This window comes from Pinus tabuliformis, chromosome 7 (genome assembly GCF_031772625.1).
Source record: "Pinus tabuliformis cultivar Carrire ecotype Pingquan chromosome 7, CPIR1, whole genome shotgun sequence".
NCBI lineage: Eukaryota > Viridiplantae > Streptophyta > Pinopsida > Pinales > Pinaceae > Pinus > Pinus tabuliformis.
In genome coordinates, this window is record NC_142293.1 from 1,680,109,727 (window position 1) to 1,680,124,267 (window position 14,541).

At 38.0% G+C, this 14,541-nt stretch overlaps 1 protein-coding gene across 2 annotated transcripts in view; it reads left to right on the forward strand.

Annotated features, from left to right (window-relative positions):
- The window catches only part of LOC149254914 (uncharacterized), a 218,814-nt gene that overhangs the window by 157,791 nt on the left and 46,482 nt on the right, over nt 1–14,541 (forward strand). For both annotated transcript variants that reach the window (XM_089460276.1, XM_089460275.1), the window contains exon 3: nt 3,709–3,780. In XM_089460276.1, the coding sequence (XP_089316402.1) occupies nt 3,709–3,780 (72 nt within the window). The remainder of the gene's footprint in view (nt 1–3,708; nt 3,781–14,541) is intronic.

The following is a 14,541-nucleotide window of genomic DNA, read 5'->3' on the forward strand; positions in this document are numbered from 1 at the left end:
ATACCTATTTCCGAATAGAGAGGTATTGCTGCCAGTTGCTTTTTTCTCTGTCGGGTGAGTCAGTTTGGCACCCAATTGTACTCAAGGAAATACTGCATAATAATAAACCCTTAGAATAGCTGCACCGGTTTTCCCGCATTGGGTTTTTCCGGGGACATTTGTCCAAAAATAACAGTGTCACTTGTGTGTTTGTATTTATTCCGCTGATGATCTGTAGATGTTGAGACTGTATTGTGTTTATTTTGTTATTTAATGTTTTAAATAACTTGTTCAAATTAGCAAGTAGAAGAAATAAACTAGAAGAATACAGATTAAATTTCTAACGTGTAATACTTCGAAATTTCAACACATAATAATCGATTTTAATGTGAAACCCAACATTATAAGCAACGATGCTCATGCTGAAAGCTTCCATCTAATAAAATAAAGTTAAAATAGCCATTAAATTTCTATAATCAAACTCAACTTGTGTGCACAAGGGAGTGCTCTGTTAGTTTTTGTAGCATCGGATGTGTTCTAGCCATGAAATTTGGTGGAGATGATAGAATACATGAGATCTTCAAAACCTAGAAATCGTTTTTGGAAATTCCACCTAGAGATGACTTAAATAGATTATTAACCTATTTTTTAATGTTTCTCAAGTCTAAACCTAGGAAAATTGGTTAATTAATCAGAATTAATTAAGTCAAGGTGAGAATAGTCTAGAAACTCACACGGATCGACTCCAAGATGATCCTAACCATTGATTAAGTTTTAATCTTGGTTGTTGGTGCTCCAACAATGGATTATAAGAGGAAGTCGATGGGCACTTGGAGAAGACACTTCTGTAGTTCGATTTTCTTGGTAGATCGATTTCCAGAGAGCAACAACAGTTGTCAGAGAGCCAGAGATCGAAGCAAGGTCAGTGAGGGGCAAAGACAGTGATTTAGAGGAAGTTTTCTAGATCCGGAGAGGCAGCAACAAGGAGGCCGAATTATTCCTAGTGAGGCAGCACAGAGGACTACGCAGCTGCTTCAGAAGCAATTCGATTTTGCTGGAGAGAAATTCGTTTTTAGTTCCAGAGGCTGGGCAGAGGGTCTAGAGTGTCGGAGAAGCGATTTCCTCAGTAGAGACAGGCATAACGACTTCATCAGAGGCAGTTCAGAGGCTTGACATCATAGGGTCTGCGTAGAGCAGGGTAGAGGATCCAAAAGGGTGAGTTTCTGAAAAGAATTCGTGCTAGGGTTGCTTGTGGAAGAAGGGTAATTTCCCTTAAATAATTTTGGCCAGACTTGCTGTTTGGATTGCCAGTTGGGCTTCCATAGATTGTACTTAGATTTCACTGTAGCATAATAAAATAAAACCCTCCTCTGCTGCACCGGTTTTCTTGCATTGGGTTTTTCCAGGTTCTTTTGTCCAAAAATCATTGTGTTAATTTTTATGTATGTGTGCTAGCATTTCTCAGTTCCAACGCTATTTTATTTCCACAATTTTTATTTGTGAAGGTTGTAGTGTGTTTATTTCGATGTTGCTGTAACAATAAACTGAATAATTAATTTATTAGTTAGAGGAAATAATACCAGTTGCTGCAATAGGATTCTAGTTTTGGAATTTTCCCATGCTCCTCTAGAAACCAGTCTTTGTGATAATAAAGTGATTAAAGTGCACATAAATCCCAAATAGCCTAGGGCGCTCACTCAGGAGGCTTAAAGTCACATTAAACATAGGAATGAACCACCATAATGCCTAGAACCATATAAGATAGTATTGATCATCATACAATGGAAAGGGGACAACGTGATATGCACCCTCCTAACCCGTGAACAATAAAACCATTATCATAATGCTGAATCCAAAGGAACTGAACATAATGTCAATATGCAGGGCTATGAACTAGTCACTTTGCACTAGCCACCACTTCTCTCCAAGCATCACAGACCCAACCATTGTGCAATTATCTAGTTCGAGAGAACCATAAGGGTAAGGCCAGGAAAAGTGTGTGCTTCCATAATGTCCCTGCCACCTGGATAACGTCAGTCAACTGTGTGGAACACCTGTAAATCTCTGCTACATATAGTGAAGTGCGCAGAATCATACACATGCATCTTACTGGGTAAAACATTCAGTTGTTTGTATCTTTGAATTATTTGCCAAATCCATGAGTGCAATGATGATTCTATTCTTGTTATCTATGCAGTCATTATCTGTGGTAGCAGATGGTTGTATGTCATCAAATGAATAGAGAAGAAATGTTGTTCATGAAATATACTTCCATATAAGACACTTCAACTCTCATACCATATAACTAAGTAAAGAAACTTATTGATCAAGTTTGCTATCAGTCACTGCTTTTATCATTTAGAAACATGTAACAGTAAGTCACAGGGGAGATAGGAATCTTTTGTAGTGGTGGCATTTTGAAGCTTTATGCAGAGCTAGTGATTCTATTGAGAATAGTTCAAGAAGAGATCCTTCTTGGGCCTTCGGGGTTATCTCTATTTGCAACTTTTCTTATCCAATTGTATTTGTTTGTTTGTTCATATAAATATTCAGTAATCAATTGAGAATCTTATATTGATTATCAATCTTTGTTATAGTAAAAGAGTTGGTTTGTGAAATGCCCCCTCTAGGATTCATGAATCCAGTATGCTACCGGACGGAGTACACACATCTTTTGGGGGCACACCACTTGTTCTACTAAACTATTTTTCTATTTGGGTAAAAGCCCAAAAAATGGAAAGCCCATGAGTTGCTCATTATAGAGCTTCTCATCTCTTTTGACTTTTAAAAAAATGGTCAAGACTCGTGAAAGATGTAGAGGCTATTATTAGTAGGCGTGGCCAAGGCATCATTCAATTTAACCACAACTGGAAGAGGTATCTACGCTTGACTCTAGAGTAATCAATCTACAACCTGTGGTTTCAGCTCTTGGTGTGTCCTATATCTTGTTTCTCCACATTACAAAACAATTGATATATGCTTATAGATGTGTGAACATAGACTCTCCTTGCGTGTATCGGACATTGTTAAAATGTAATAAAGGTGAGCTAAAGAAGTATCCTTTCAACCATTAGTATTTCCACAGATTTGAAAAGAGACTGCAACTCCGAGATGGAATTCAGCAACTCTTACTCATGAGAGCGGAATTGCAGCATACCTGATGTAACATGATTGCATATTTATTATCCACAAATTAAGCTTGGGTACTTTTGATAGAGGTAGGGCCATTTGTTAGATATACATGACCCTGAAGCTGGTATGATCTGGTGTCTGAGTTGAGGACATGTATGTCTCAGACCTCAGAAAGTTGGCTAAGATAAGAGTTATCATTGAAAATGCAGTACATTGTGTGTTGGACTTGCCTTCCTATACTAGATATCTGTTATGCAATGTGTGATACTTGAATACAAATGCTTAGCTAATGAATCCATATTTTCCCAATTATTACAGTGTGTACTAATAGGTGCACTGCATGAACTTATGATTTCACTTCTAGAAATATCTCCTAAATAGATATTTTATGTTGTACTGACTTTAGACTCCACACCAGTTGGTCAATGTCGATTGACATACTGATTGATTAGCAATTATATATGTTATCATTTTGCACAGTTAACAAACTAGATGGTCTCATGAACATAAAATGTTGTCCAAAAACCATAATTTCTGTTTCAGATTTTTTCTTAGGTCTATCGCAAGTAACATCTTGTGTGTGTTTTTCTGTAACAGGTTCTTAGCCAACTAGATTTAAATGCCAATGCATGCCTGCGTCAATTCAATCTTGCAGCTGCAGATCTTGAGGTTTGATCCTTTCACCAAATATTCACAAACATTGTGTTATACATATGGTATATACATACACATTGTGATTGCATTGTTTTTACATCATTTTCTATTGTTCCTCATTGTTCAAACATTTATTTATTTTCTACAAGGACACAATCCTTTGAAAGCCCATATTTCAATCTAGATGTTTTTATATGGACATAATTGTTATCAATCAAACCAACACTTGAGTGTAGAGTTATCCCCAAAAGTATTGAACAAAGTGTAAGGTATTTTCATACAAATTAAGAATGGTTTAATCCTCAATCCGTTAAAATTCCGAGTATAGGAAAATAATATTTGGGAATAAATGATGAAGGCACAGCTGTCTGCCGTTAAATCTGTATATGACATGTTATGGGTTTGTACAAGTTTCAAAAACATGATCCTCTTGCTGCTGTTTACTAGATTTTTTAATTATCCAGTGTGTTGAATCTTGATAATTCTGAGTGGATACTCCCACAACAAAAAATCAAGTATAATAGGGTTAAAACCTAAGACTTTCAATTTACTTGAGCATTTTTAGTCCACAGTTGATAATTCTGAGTGGATATTCCCAGAACCAAAGAACAAGTATAATAGGGTTAGATCCTAATACCATAATATCACTTGAGCATTTTAATCCGTCATTGACTGAATGACTGTTAAGTGGATGTGAGATGAAAATTAAATAGTTCAAAGTAAAATATTTAGTTTCAGGGTGGCATCAATGCATAGAACACACAAAAATAAATAGGTAAAGTTTCAACAGATCTTTCTCCCCTTTGTTCTTTTCATGAACACACATAAAGGAACAAGAAGTTCGAATTTCAACATTCTAGCACTTTGAGGTAATGTCCACAAGGTGTATACAATATTGATGGGTGTTTTTAAAACAGAATATATCCTTCATAAATCCTAATGTTACCTTCAAGTGTTGTTCGTGAGCACATTTGGGATGTAGTTGGACTTCTCCTTAGTCCATCTTGATTTTTTCTCAGCGATGGTTTGTGGATACTTTCTCTGTGGGTTCTCTGGCCATGATTTTTTTTCCAGAGATTTTAGATTTCTGTTTCTGGGAGTTTTAGTTACATTGCCACAATTTGGTCTTCAGAAGGATAGTGCAGGTGGGGAGCTGGTTTGCAGAGGTTTGCTGCTGGTACCATGGGGAAAGGCTGTTGCGAGTGGAAATCACGATTTTCAAAAAGATTCTGTGAAAGGACTGTTTTTGGGAGCATTCTTTATATAATACATATTTTATTATATTTTCATCTATATATATATTCAAAATAAACATGCATAATGTTGATTGATTAAAGAAAACATGAAAACTGTTATGTAATTAATTAACTATGTAATTGCGGCATGATCAAAGATCATGCCCCTTCTCGAAAAGGTGCCCAAGGGCTTATTTAAGCCAGGGCCTGCTTGTAAAAAACCCATCATTCAATCAATTATATATATATATATATATATATATATATATATATATACATACATACATACATATATATATATATATATATATACATACATTTATTTCTGAATTTTAATGCTTCAGGTGGTATCAGAGCAGAGCTAGTTCGGTTCTAACTTCTCCGGCAAGGCGCTGCACAAAAATGTATTACTCCCAACCATTGTCTGCATCATCTGCCCTGACAATTCCCTGCCGACTGTGTCCACTCCGCTATCTGGCTGTGTCCATTCCACTGTCAAGCCGTCCTGATTCCCCTTCCGCTGGCTCGACTCCATTCCTCATAAGTCACACTCACTGTTTTCCCTTCCGCTGTCAAGCCGTCCCAATCTCCCTTCTGCTGGCTTGACTCCATTCCTCATAAGTCACGCCCATGATTCTGCTTCCGTCCAACATCTCCGACTGCTGTCTCCGTTTCCGTTGACCACCAGACAGTTCGACAGACTCCCTGCTCAAGCCTCAGCCGTGTTTTATTCCCCACCAGTGACATGTTCCAATTTGCAGGTTGACTGTCACTGTCGTTCCAACCTGCAGGTTGACCGTCGTTGTCACTTGGTTGAACCATGAACAACACCACAATTGTATTTATAATCGTGGGTATCATGGTATTAATATAGTATACAGCGCTCCCATCTCTGTCAAGCTCTCGTCCTAGAGGCAATGGGATACAAAGTCTATGGCAACTTGAAACTCCGGAATGACCTCCCTACGTTATTGTAAGCTGTAGGCGGCGTCCAAAAACACTCTGCGTAGGTGCCATTCTATTGACGATGGATTTCTTCCCTCATCACTCCCAGCTCAGCTATTGTGTTGCTAATTTCCATGGCCAGCTGAGCTAGCTCCTCCTGTCCGATTATTAATATATATACTATATAGTTATATAGTATAGCTATGTATATTTAATATATTTATTAATTAAAAATAAAATAAAAAAATATTTAAAAATAATAATAATAATAATAATTATTATTATTATTATTATTTGAAAAAAAAATTAGGATCAAGTTAAGAAAAGTTAAGTTGGATAAGTATACTCCACATACCTGATCAATGGCTTCATCAATGTCGATGGCCGATTTCAATAAAAAATTGATAGATCTTGAGACTAAGGTGACCAAACATGGCGAACAAATCGAGGTGCTCCAAGATACATCAAAGAGAATAGAGAGTCAGCTCAAGCAAAACCATAATGAATTTAAAAGAGATCATGCAATCCTTTCAAATACAGTGAATCTAAATCATAGTCAAGCAATGGTGATGTTGACCTGTATTTGTGACAAGTTGAAGATTACACCCGATCAAATACCCCAGAATAATGAAGCTACTCAACATCTCAATTCTCCAGATTCGTCAAACTCGTCAGACTCACATGAGAAACCTGAGTCTCCAAAAGCATCGTCCATACCCCATCAACAAAATAGTATCATCAATTCTCAAAATATGCAGCTCTGGAATCAATTCTCAAATATGCAACTTGCAAATCAATACCCTCTCTTTACTCCAACAATTGCGACATATCAATGAAGAGAAAAACTTGAACTCTCCAAATTTGACGGTAACGAGAAGTGCAATGTTGCATGGTTCAATAAAGCAAAAGAATATTTCGAGATTTATGGTATTGACAATGATGACGAAAAGATCAGGCATGCATCCATGCAAATGGAAGGCGAAGCATATAATTGGTATATGTGGTGGAAAAAGACGACACTTGCTATTAGTTGGAGGAAATTCAAAAATGCATTCTTTAAAAGGTTTCAAGGTGTCAAGGAAGAAGAGTTCTTCTCGGCACTCACCAGACTGCAACAAAAAGGAGATGTGGATGAATACACTCGAGAATGGGAAACTTTAGCTACACGAGTACCTGGATTATCATAAACTCGTCTCATTCAATCATACACCACAGGACTTAAACCCCATCTCCAAGCTGAACTTGAGCTTCATGACATCACTTCTATAGAAGTAGCAAGACAGAAGGCAAAAGCTGCTGAAAAGAAGCACGAAAAGATGCAGTGGCCAAAAGTTGAAAGAGTATATTCGAGACGAAGATTTTCCCAAATTGCGAACACAGATAACACAAAATATGTTCCACCACATCTTCGTGAAGGAGAAAAAACTAACTTGGAAATGCAAAGAATGAAAGAGGGCAAGTGCAAACGTTGTGGCAAAAAATGGGACCCTAAACATAGGTGTGCTAAAGGAAAAGAGACCAAGAACCTGTATAAATGTGAAGCAACTAATGATTTAGACAGTGATGAATCAGACGTAGAAGAAATCGAAGATTCTCCAAAATTCTCTCCAGAACTAGATAATGAGAATATTCCGCAAGTGTCATTATCGGCCATGACAGGTATATCGCAACCCCAGACATTAAAGTTAAAAGGACATATCAAGAAGAGCAACGTAATGGTTCTGATCGATACCGGTAGCACCCACAACTTTTTGGACTCAACTATGGCGAAAAGACTCAACATTTTCACATTTCCCATGCCCAACATGAAGGTTATGGTAGCTAATGGTAAGAAAATTGAAAAAGTAGGGAAATGCCATAAAGTCAAATTACAAGACTATAATCTAGAATCTTCGTTCTACATTGTACCATTAGGAGGAGTGGATGTGGTCCTAGGTATCCAATGTCTTCAAACTCTAGGCACATATGATGCCAACCATGAGAAGCAATTTATAAAATTTAAATGGGAAGGGAAGAAATACAAGTTATATGGGTTCTAGCCCCTTGAGAATCAAATTGTATCATCATCCCAGATGATGAAAATGATCCGGAAGGGAGCACCAACTTATTTAGTACAATGTCATCAATTAGAAATGTTAACTTCAAATCTGGTCAACGAAGAAGCACCGGAAGTCCAAGAGCTAATTCAAAAGCACGAAAAAGTATTCCAAGATCTTCCAATGAAGTTGCCTCCTAAAAGAGAAATCGAGCATACAATCAAAGTCAAATCAGGATCAAATCCCATCAACATCAAACCGTATCAATATCCACATCATCAAAAAACCGAAATTGAAAGATTAGTCCAGGATCTTTTAAAATGTGGCATTATCACAAAAAATAGAAGTCTGTATGCTGCTCCAGTTGTATTAGTTCGAAAGAAAGATGGATCGTTCAGATTATGCATCGATTATCGAGGACTAAACAAAATAACAATTAAAAACAAGTTTCCAATCCCTTTTATCGATGAAATGTTGGATGAACTACATGGCGCTAAATACTTTTCAAAATTGGACTTAAGGTCAGGGTATTACCAAATTAGAATAAGGTTGGAAGACATAGCAAAAACTGTGTTCCGAACACATGAAGGTCTTTACGAGTTTAAGGTAATTCTTTTTTATTTAACCAATGCACCAACAACATTCCAAGCTACTATGGACAAGCTATTCTGCCCATATCTAAGGAAGTTTGTGTTAGTATTCTTTCGTGACATTCTAATTTATAGTAAAACATGGAAGGAGCACCTACAACATTTGGAGCAATTTCTTACGGTATTAGAAAAACATCAGTTCTATGCCAACAAGTCCAAATGCACTTTTGAGAAGGAAGAAGTAGAGTATCTCGGACATATAATATCCAAGGAAGGAATAAAAGTGGATCTTAATAAGATCAAGGCTATAAGAGAATGGCCCAAACCAGTTAATATCTCCAAGCTAAGAGGATTCTTAGGATTGATAGAGTATTAATGAAGATTCATTAAAAACTATGTCCATATAACTGCACCCATAACGAACCTTCTAAAGAAGAACTCATTTCAATGGAATGATGAAGCATAAAAGTGTTTTGAAGAATTGAAGGAAGTTATGTCTAATACCCATGTATTGGCAACTCCAAACTTCTCAAAACCATTTGTAAAATTGAGTGTGATGCTTCAGGATTTGGCATAGGAGCAGTACTAATGTAGGATGGACACACAATCGTGTTTGAGAGTGTTGACACCTAATCCTCAACGGATGGGTGAACTGGACAGTCATCAAGAAGATGAACTGATCCGTCATATTTATGTATATAATTGATAGTTAGCTAATGAATAAATCAATCAGTTTTTCTTCCGCTCATTCATTCTGGAGTTACCCTGGCCTGACATGGTATCAGAGCACAGGTCCCAGTTCCTAAAATAGCTGTAACTCCTGCCTCTGCCAGCGCTCTGTCCTCTGCGTGATTCCCTGCACCTCATTGAATCTCTGCGCATCCGTTTTCTGCTGCCTCATGAAACCTCTGTCCTGACATTCTCTGCGCATCCGTGCCTCTGTCCTGAAGACTGCGCACTATACATCCGTTGAAGCGTCACTGCATTGGTAACGCCCTTCCCTCTTCCCTCACGCCGACTGGAATCATTCGAAACCCTAGCATTCTAGAGGTTGTAGCTCTGCGACCAATGTTCTTCAACATGGAAGTCGGGTTACATGCATCTGTACGTTTTTGCTCAGCCGAGAGATGACAAAGAAGGTGAACACACAGTCCCTGCTCCTGGTCGGAATTCCAAATTAACGAACAGTGAGTTTTCTGAAGCTCTCCCTGCCTAACGAGGATTGAGCTTCTCCTGAATAGCAACTCAGGTTCTTGGAGGGTTAAAGCGTATATTTCTGCTTACAACTTTCCTTCATAGTCCTTTATGTTATATAGTTACTGGCGGGAGAATGCAAAATTATATTATGTGTTTAATTAAAATGCCTGCCGCCGAGATCCTTTCAGTTATTTAGCAGATGTAGAATTGGGTATTGACTGTAGACTGGTTGTCCTCCATCGCCTTGTAACCGTGGAAGCTGGGACGTCCGCGGGTTTGATCGCGGGACCTGCCCGTGGCCCTATGAAATGATTTACCATACTTTATATCATTTTCTCCATTGCAAAAAGTATGCATACTTGTCTGTCATCTTCACTCCATTGCAAAAAGATATCTCCTTCGTCGACTCCTACTCGTATAAGAAGCCCCCAATTCTGAAGTCTTCCTACGCCGTCCTCCCACGTTCATTTCTCTTTCAATTCTATTAAATTCCACTGTATTACTCTTGGGCAAGCGGTTATCTCAAAGAGCTTTTGAATATTATTGATTGTTTGTCGATTTGGTGAGGGAATTGTAAAGACCATTGACTTATGCAACGATTACGATTCTTCGGCTTCTCATCATCACTCGCAGTTCAAGGCATCGAGTATTGATCTCTGCATATGTAATCTTTGATTACCTTGGTAATCAAAATTTGAAAAGGTCATTTATTGCTTTTCATGACATTGCTCGGAGATGGAATGTGAAGTTTCACGAATACGCATGAAAAGGACATGGTATCAGAGGATTTAAATAGGCAGCGCATTTAAATAGGCAGTTGCACAGTTTTTTATAATGCTGTATTGAAGCATAAAGTGATATAATATTTCAATGAAATTCTGATGCCTTCTGTCACACATTAGAGGGATTTGTAGAAAATATAGTGCATAAGGCTGTAAGGAGGTTTTCTTTTTTCAAGCAGAAGTATTTTTTTTTACAGAATGCATTCAATCATTTCTATGGTAGGAATAGTTCTCACTGGCAAGGAGAACTATTCTGAATGGTCCCGGATGGTAAAACACACCCTCATCTACAATGAGTTGTGGAAGGGAGTGTGTGTCGGAGAAGAAGACAAAGACCCTGTGCAGCCTACATCAGATAAAGAACTTGTCATTTGGGAAAACAAGAACAACAAAGCCTATGCATTGATCGCAGCATCTGTAAATGAAGAAGTAAGTCGTCATATTTCATCCTATTCCACTGCCTTTGAAGCTTTACAAAAGCTGAAAGAACTCTATGATTCACATTCTGCACTTGAAGTTGTTCAGCTCATGATTAAACTCTTCACTCTTGAACTGAAAAATAATGATCCCCTTGCTCTTGCATCTGAAATAAAGTCTATAATGCATGATATTAAATCCACTAAGGTTGAGCTGGATATCTCTCTTATTGCCTTTCTCAAAGCACTCTATCCTACCTACTCCAATTATCTTGAGTCTTTACAAGCAAATGGAAATCTTAAAGACATAACCTTTGAGTCTCTTGTGAAAAAGTTTGCTGAAAGAGAGAAAGCCTTTGGAAAGAAAACAGTCCCTGAATCTTCTGAAGAGACTGTTTGCCTTGCTCATAAAGAAAAGCATCCTGCTCAAGATTCTACAAGAGGAAGAGGTGGACGAAGAGGAAGAGGAAGATACTTCAGAGGCAGGGGGGGCAGACATTCTCAAGCAGAAAAGGCAGATCTGCATTGCATTCGCTGCAAACGAAATGGATCACATGATGCTTCTACATGCAAGCTACCATGGGACAAAATTGAGCAGAGAAGAAACCAGCAGAAAGGTAAAATTGATGACACAGACAAAGGTAAAGCACCTGAACCCGCTCACTATATTGAGGCACAATGTAACATTGGAGTAAATGAAGATTTGTTTAATGCTTCACTTGCTTCTTCGAAAAATGACTGGTTGCTTGATTCAGGAGCAACCTGTCATATGACTTATAGGAAAGATTTTTTTGAAGATTTCACTGACAATGTTGATGGAGCAGTATACTTTGCAGATCAGTCAAAAATCAAGCCATCAGGGCTTGGCACAATCAAGCTTAAACTGCCTGGTCTTCCAGACTTTCTTCTGGACCATGTTCTATATCTCCCACAGCTCAAGAGAAACTTGCTGTCCCTGGTCCACATCCGCCAGCAAGGTCACTCCATTCATATGTTTGATGGCAAGCTTGAGGTAAGAAAGGCATCTGACCACTCACTTGTCATGAGGGGTATAGAAGAAGAAAGACTTCTTAAACTGCAAGGAACTTCTGCTCATGCACAACATTTCTCATATATTTCTCATCATGAAGAAGGTACACTTCCGTCAAGTTTATTATGGCATGCTAGATTTGGACATTTAAACTATGATAGTCTCCGCTTGTTGAAGAAAAATGGTGTTGCTGGTTTGCCTACAATTCCTAGAAAACATAAGCAATGTGATGCTTGCATTCTAGGAAAGCATAGCAAACAGTCTTTTCATGATTCACATTCAAGAGCACATAGGAAGCTTGAACTCATTCATTCAGATTTATGTGGTCCAATGCCTGTTTCTTCTGCAAATGGAAATAAATATATCATGACATTTATTGATGATTACACCAGAATGTGTTGGGTTTATTTATTGAAGAACAAATCTGATGCTTTTCAAACATTCAAGAATTTTCATAAGTGGATTGAAAATGATGCACAATCTCATATTGGGTCTATTCGCACTGATAATGGAAAAGAATATACATCAAATGAATTTGAACACTATCTTCGCCAACATGGGATTAAACATCAAACAACTGTGCCTTATAATCCTCAACAGAATGGTGTAGCTGAAAGAATGAACAGAACAATTTTGAATATGGTACGATCCATGCTTTTCTTCAAAAATGTAAAGACAATGTTTTGGGCTGATGCTGTTCTATGTGCTGCATATATAAAGAATAGATGTCCATCTAGTGCTATAAGAAACAAGACTCCTTATGAATTGTGGTATGGACATGTTCCTTCGGTAAAACATCTCAGGATCTTTGGTTCCACCTGTTATGCTTTAATACCAAAGGTACATAGAAACAAACTTGGTGCTAGAAGTCGTAAGTGTATCTTCCTGGGGTATTCAAACACATCTAAAGCATACCGCCTCTATGATGAAGTAAATAAAAAGTTTGTTTTATCTAGAGATGTCATTTTTCTTGAATCATCCAAATCTGACAGTGTTGTTGAGCGGCAACTTGATCGCTTGGATAGATTCACAAAACCGAAATCATTTCAAGAGTTTGATAATCAGATTCCACATCTTGAAGGGGGGATTCCTATACTAGATCAACATGTGGAATCTTCTTCTGAAGAACAATCTCCCTTGCATGAAACTCCAACACCGGATGATGCTTTAAGTGATGTAATTGATAGAATTGGGAGACTCAATCTTGATTCAGACCCAACTCAATCAACAGAGCAGCCTGGACCATCTCAGAAAGGTCCCCCAAAGTGGCTGACAAAGACACTTGAAAGTGTTCATCCTGATGAAATTGGAAAAACAGGAACCAGAAATACAAACCGACAAGATGGAGGTGATGTAGATAACTCTAATTCACCTGTTGATATGGATGTTACTTATGATTGTGAATTGAACTTGTCTACAGATTTTGAACCAACTTCCTTCAAAGAAGCAGCTTCTCATGATGAATGGAAAGAAGCGATGCAGAAGGAGTATGATGCCCTCATAAAGAATGGCACTTGGAAGCTGGTTGATCCTCCATTTGGAACCAAACCAATTGGCTGCAAGTGGGTCTACAAGAACAAATACAAAGCTGATGGCTCACTTGACAAGCACAAAGCTAGGCTTGTGGCAAAAGGTTTTGCACAGAAGGAAGGGGTCGATTATGAGGAAACTTTTGCCCCCACAGCAAAATGGGCCACCATCCGGACACTCTTTGCACTAGCTGCTCAGAACGGTTGGAAAGTCCATCAAATGGATGTAAAAACTGCATTCTTGAATGGAGATCTAAAAGAGAATGTTTTTATGTCCCAGCCTGAAGGATTTGCTGTGAAAGGACATGAACATAAAGTATGCAAACTTGTGAAGTCCTTGTATGGCCTCAAACAAGCACCACGAGCCTGGTATGAAAAACTAACTGAGCATCTTCTGAAACTCAACTTCAATCATTTTGATCTTGATGATGCAACTTTATTTGTCAAGAAAGTTGGCAAAACAGTTGTATATCTTGTGGTATATGTAGATGATCTTTTAATGACAGGGAACAATGAAAGCTATATTGCATCCATAAAGAAAGAATTAGGAAATTTTTTTGAAATGAATGATTTGGGCTATGTTCATTACTATCTTGGCATTGAAGTAACCCAACATCCAAAGTCCATATTTCTTTCTCAAAAGAAATACATTGGAGATTTGTTAAACAGATTTGGCATGACAGAGTGTAATCCTCTTTCTACTCCAATGGAACAAAACTTGAAGCTCACATCTATTGAAGGAAAGGAATTTGAGGATGCAACAAAGTATAGACAGCTTGTAGGAAGTCTCATCTACCTCACTACTACCAGACCAGACATTTCATTTGCTGTTGGAATCCTCTCCAGGTTTATGCAAAAGCCTTGTGAGGGACATTGGTCTGCTGCAAAAAGAGTTCTAAGGTACTTGAAGGGAACTCAAGACCTTGGAATCAAGTATACACAGGTGGACGACTTCAACTTGATTGGATACTCTGATTCAGACTTCGATGGAGACAAAGAAACTGGGGTATCTACTT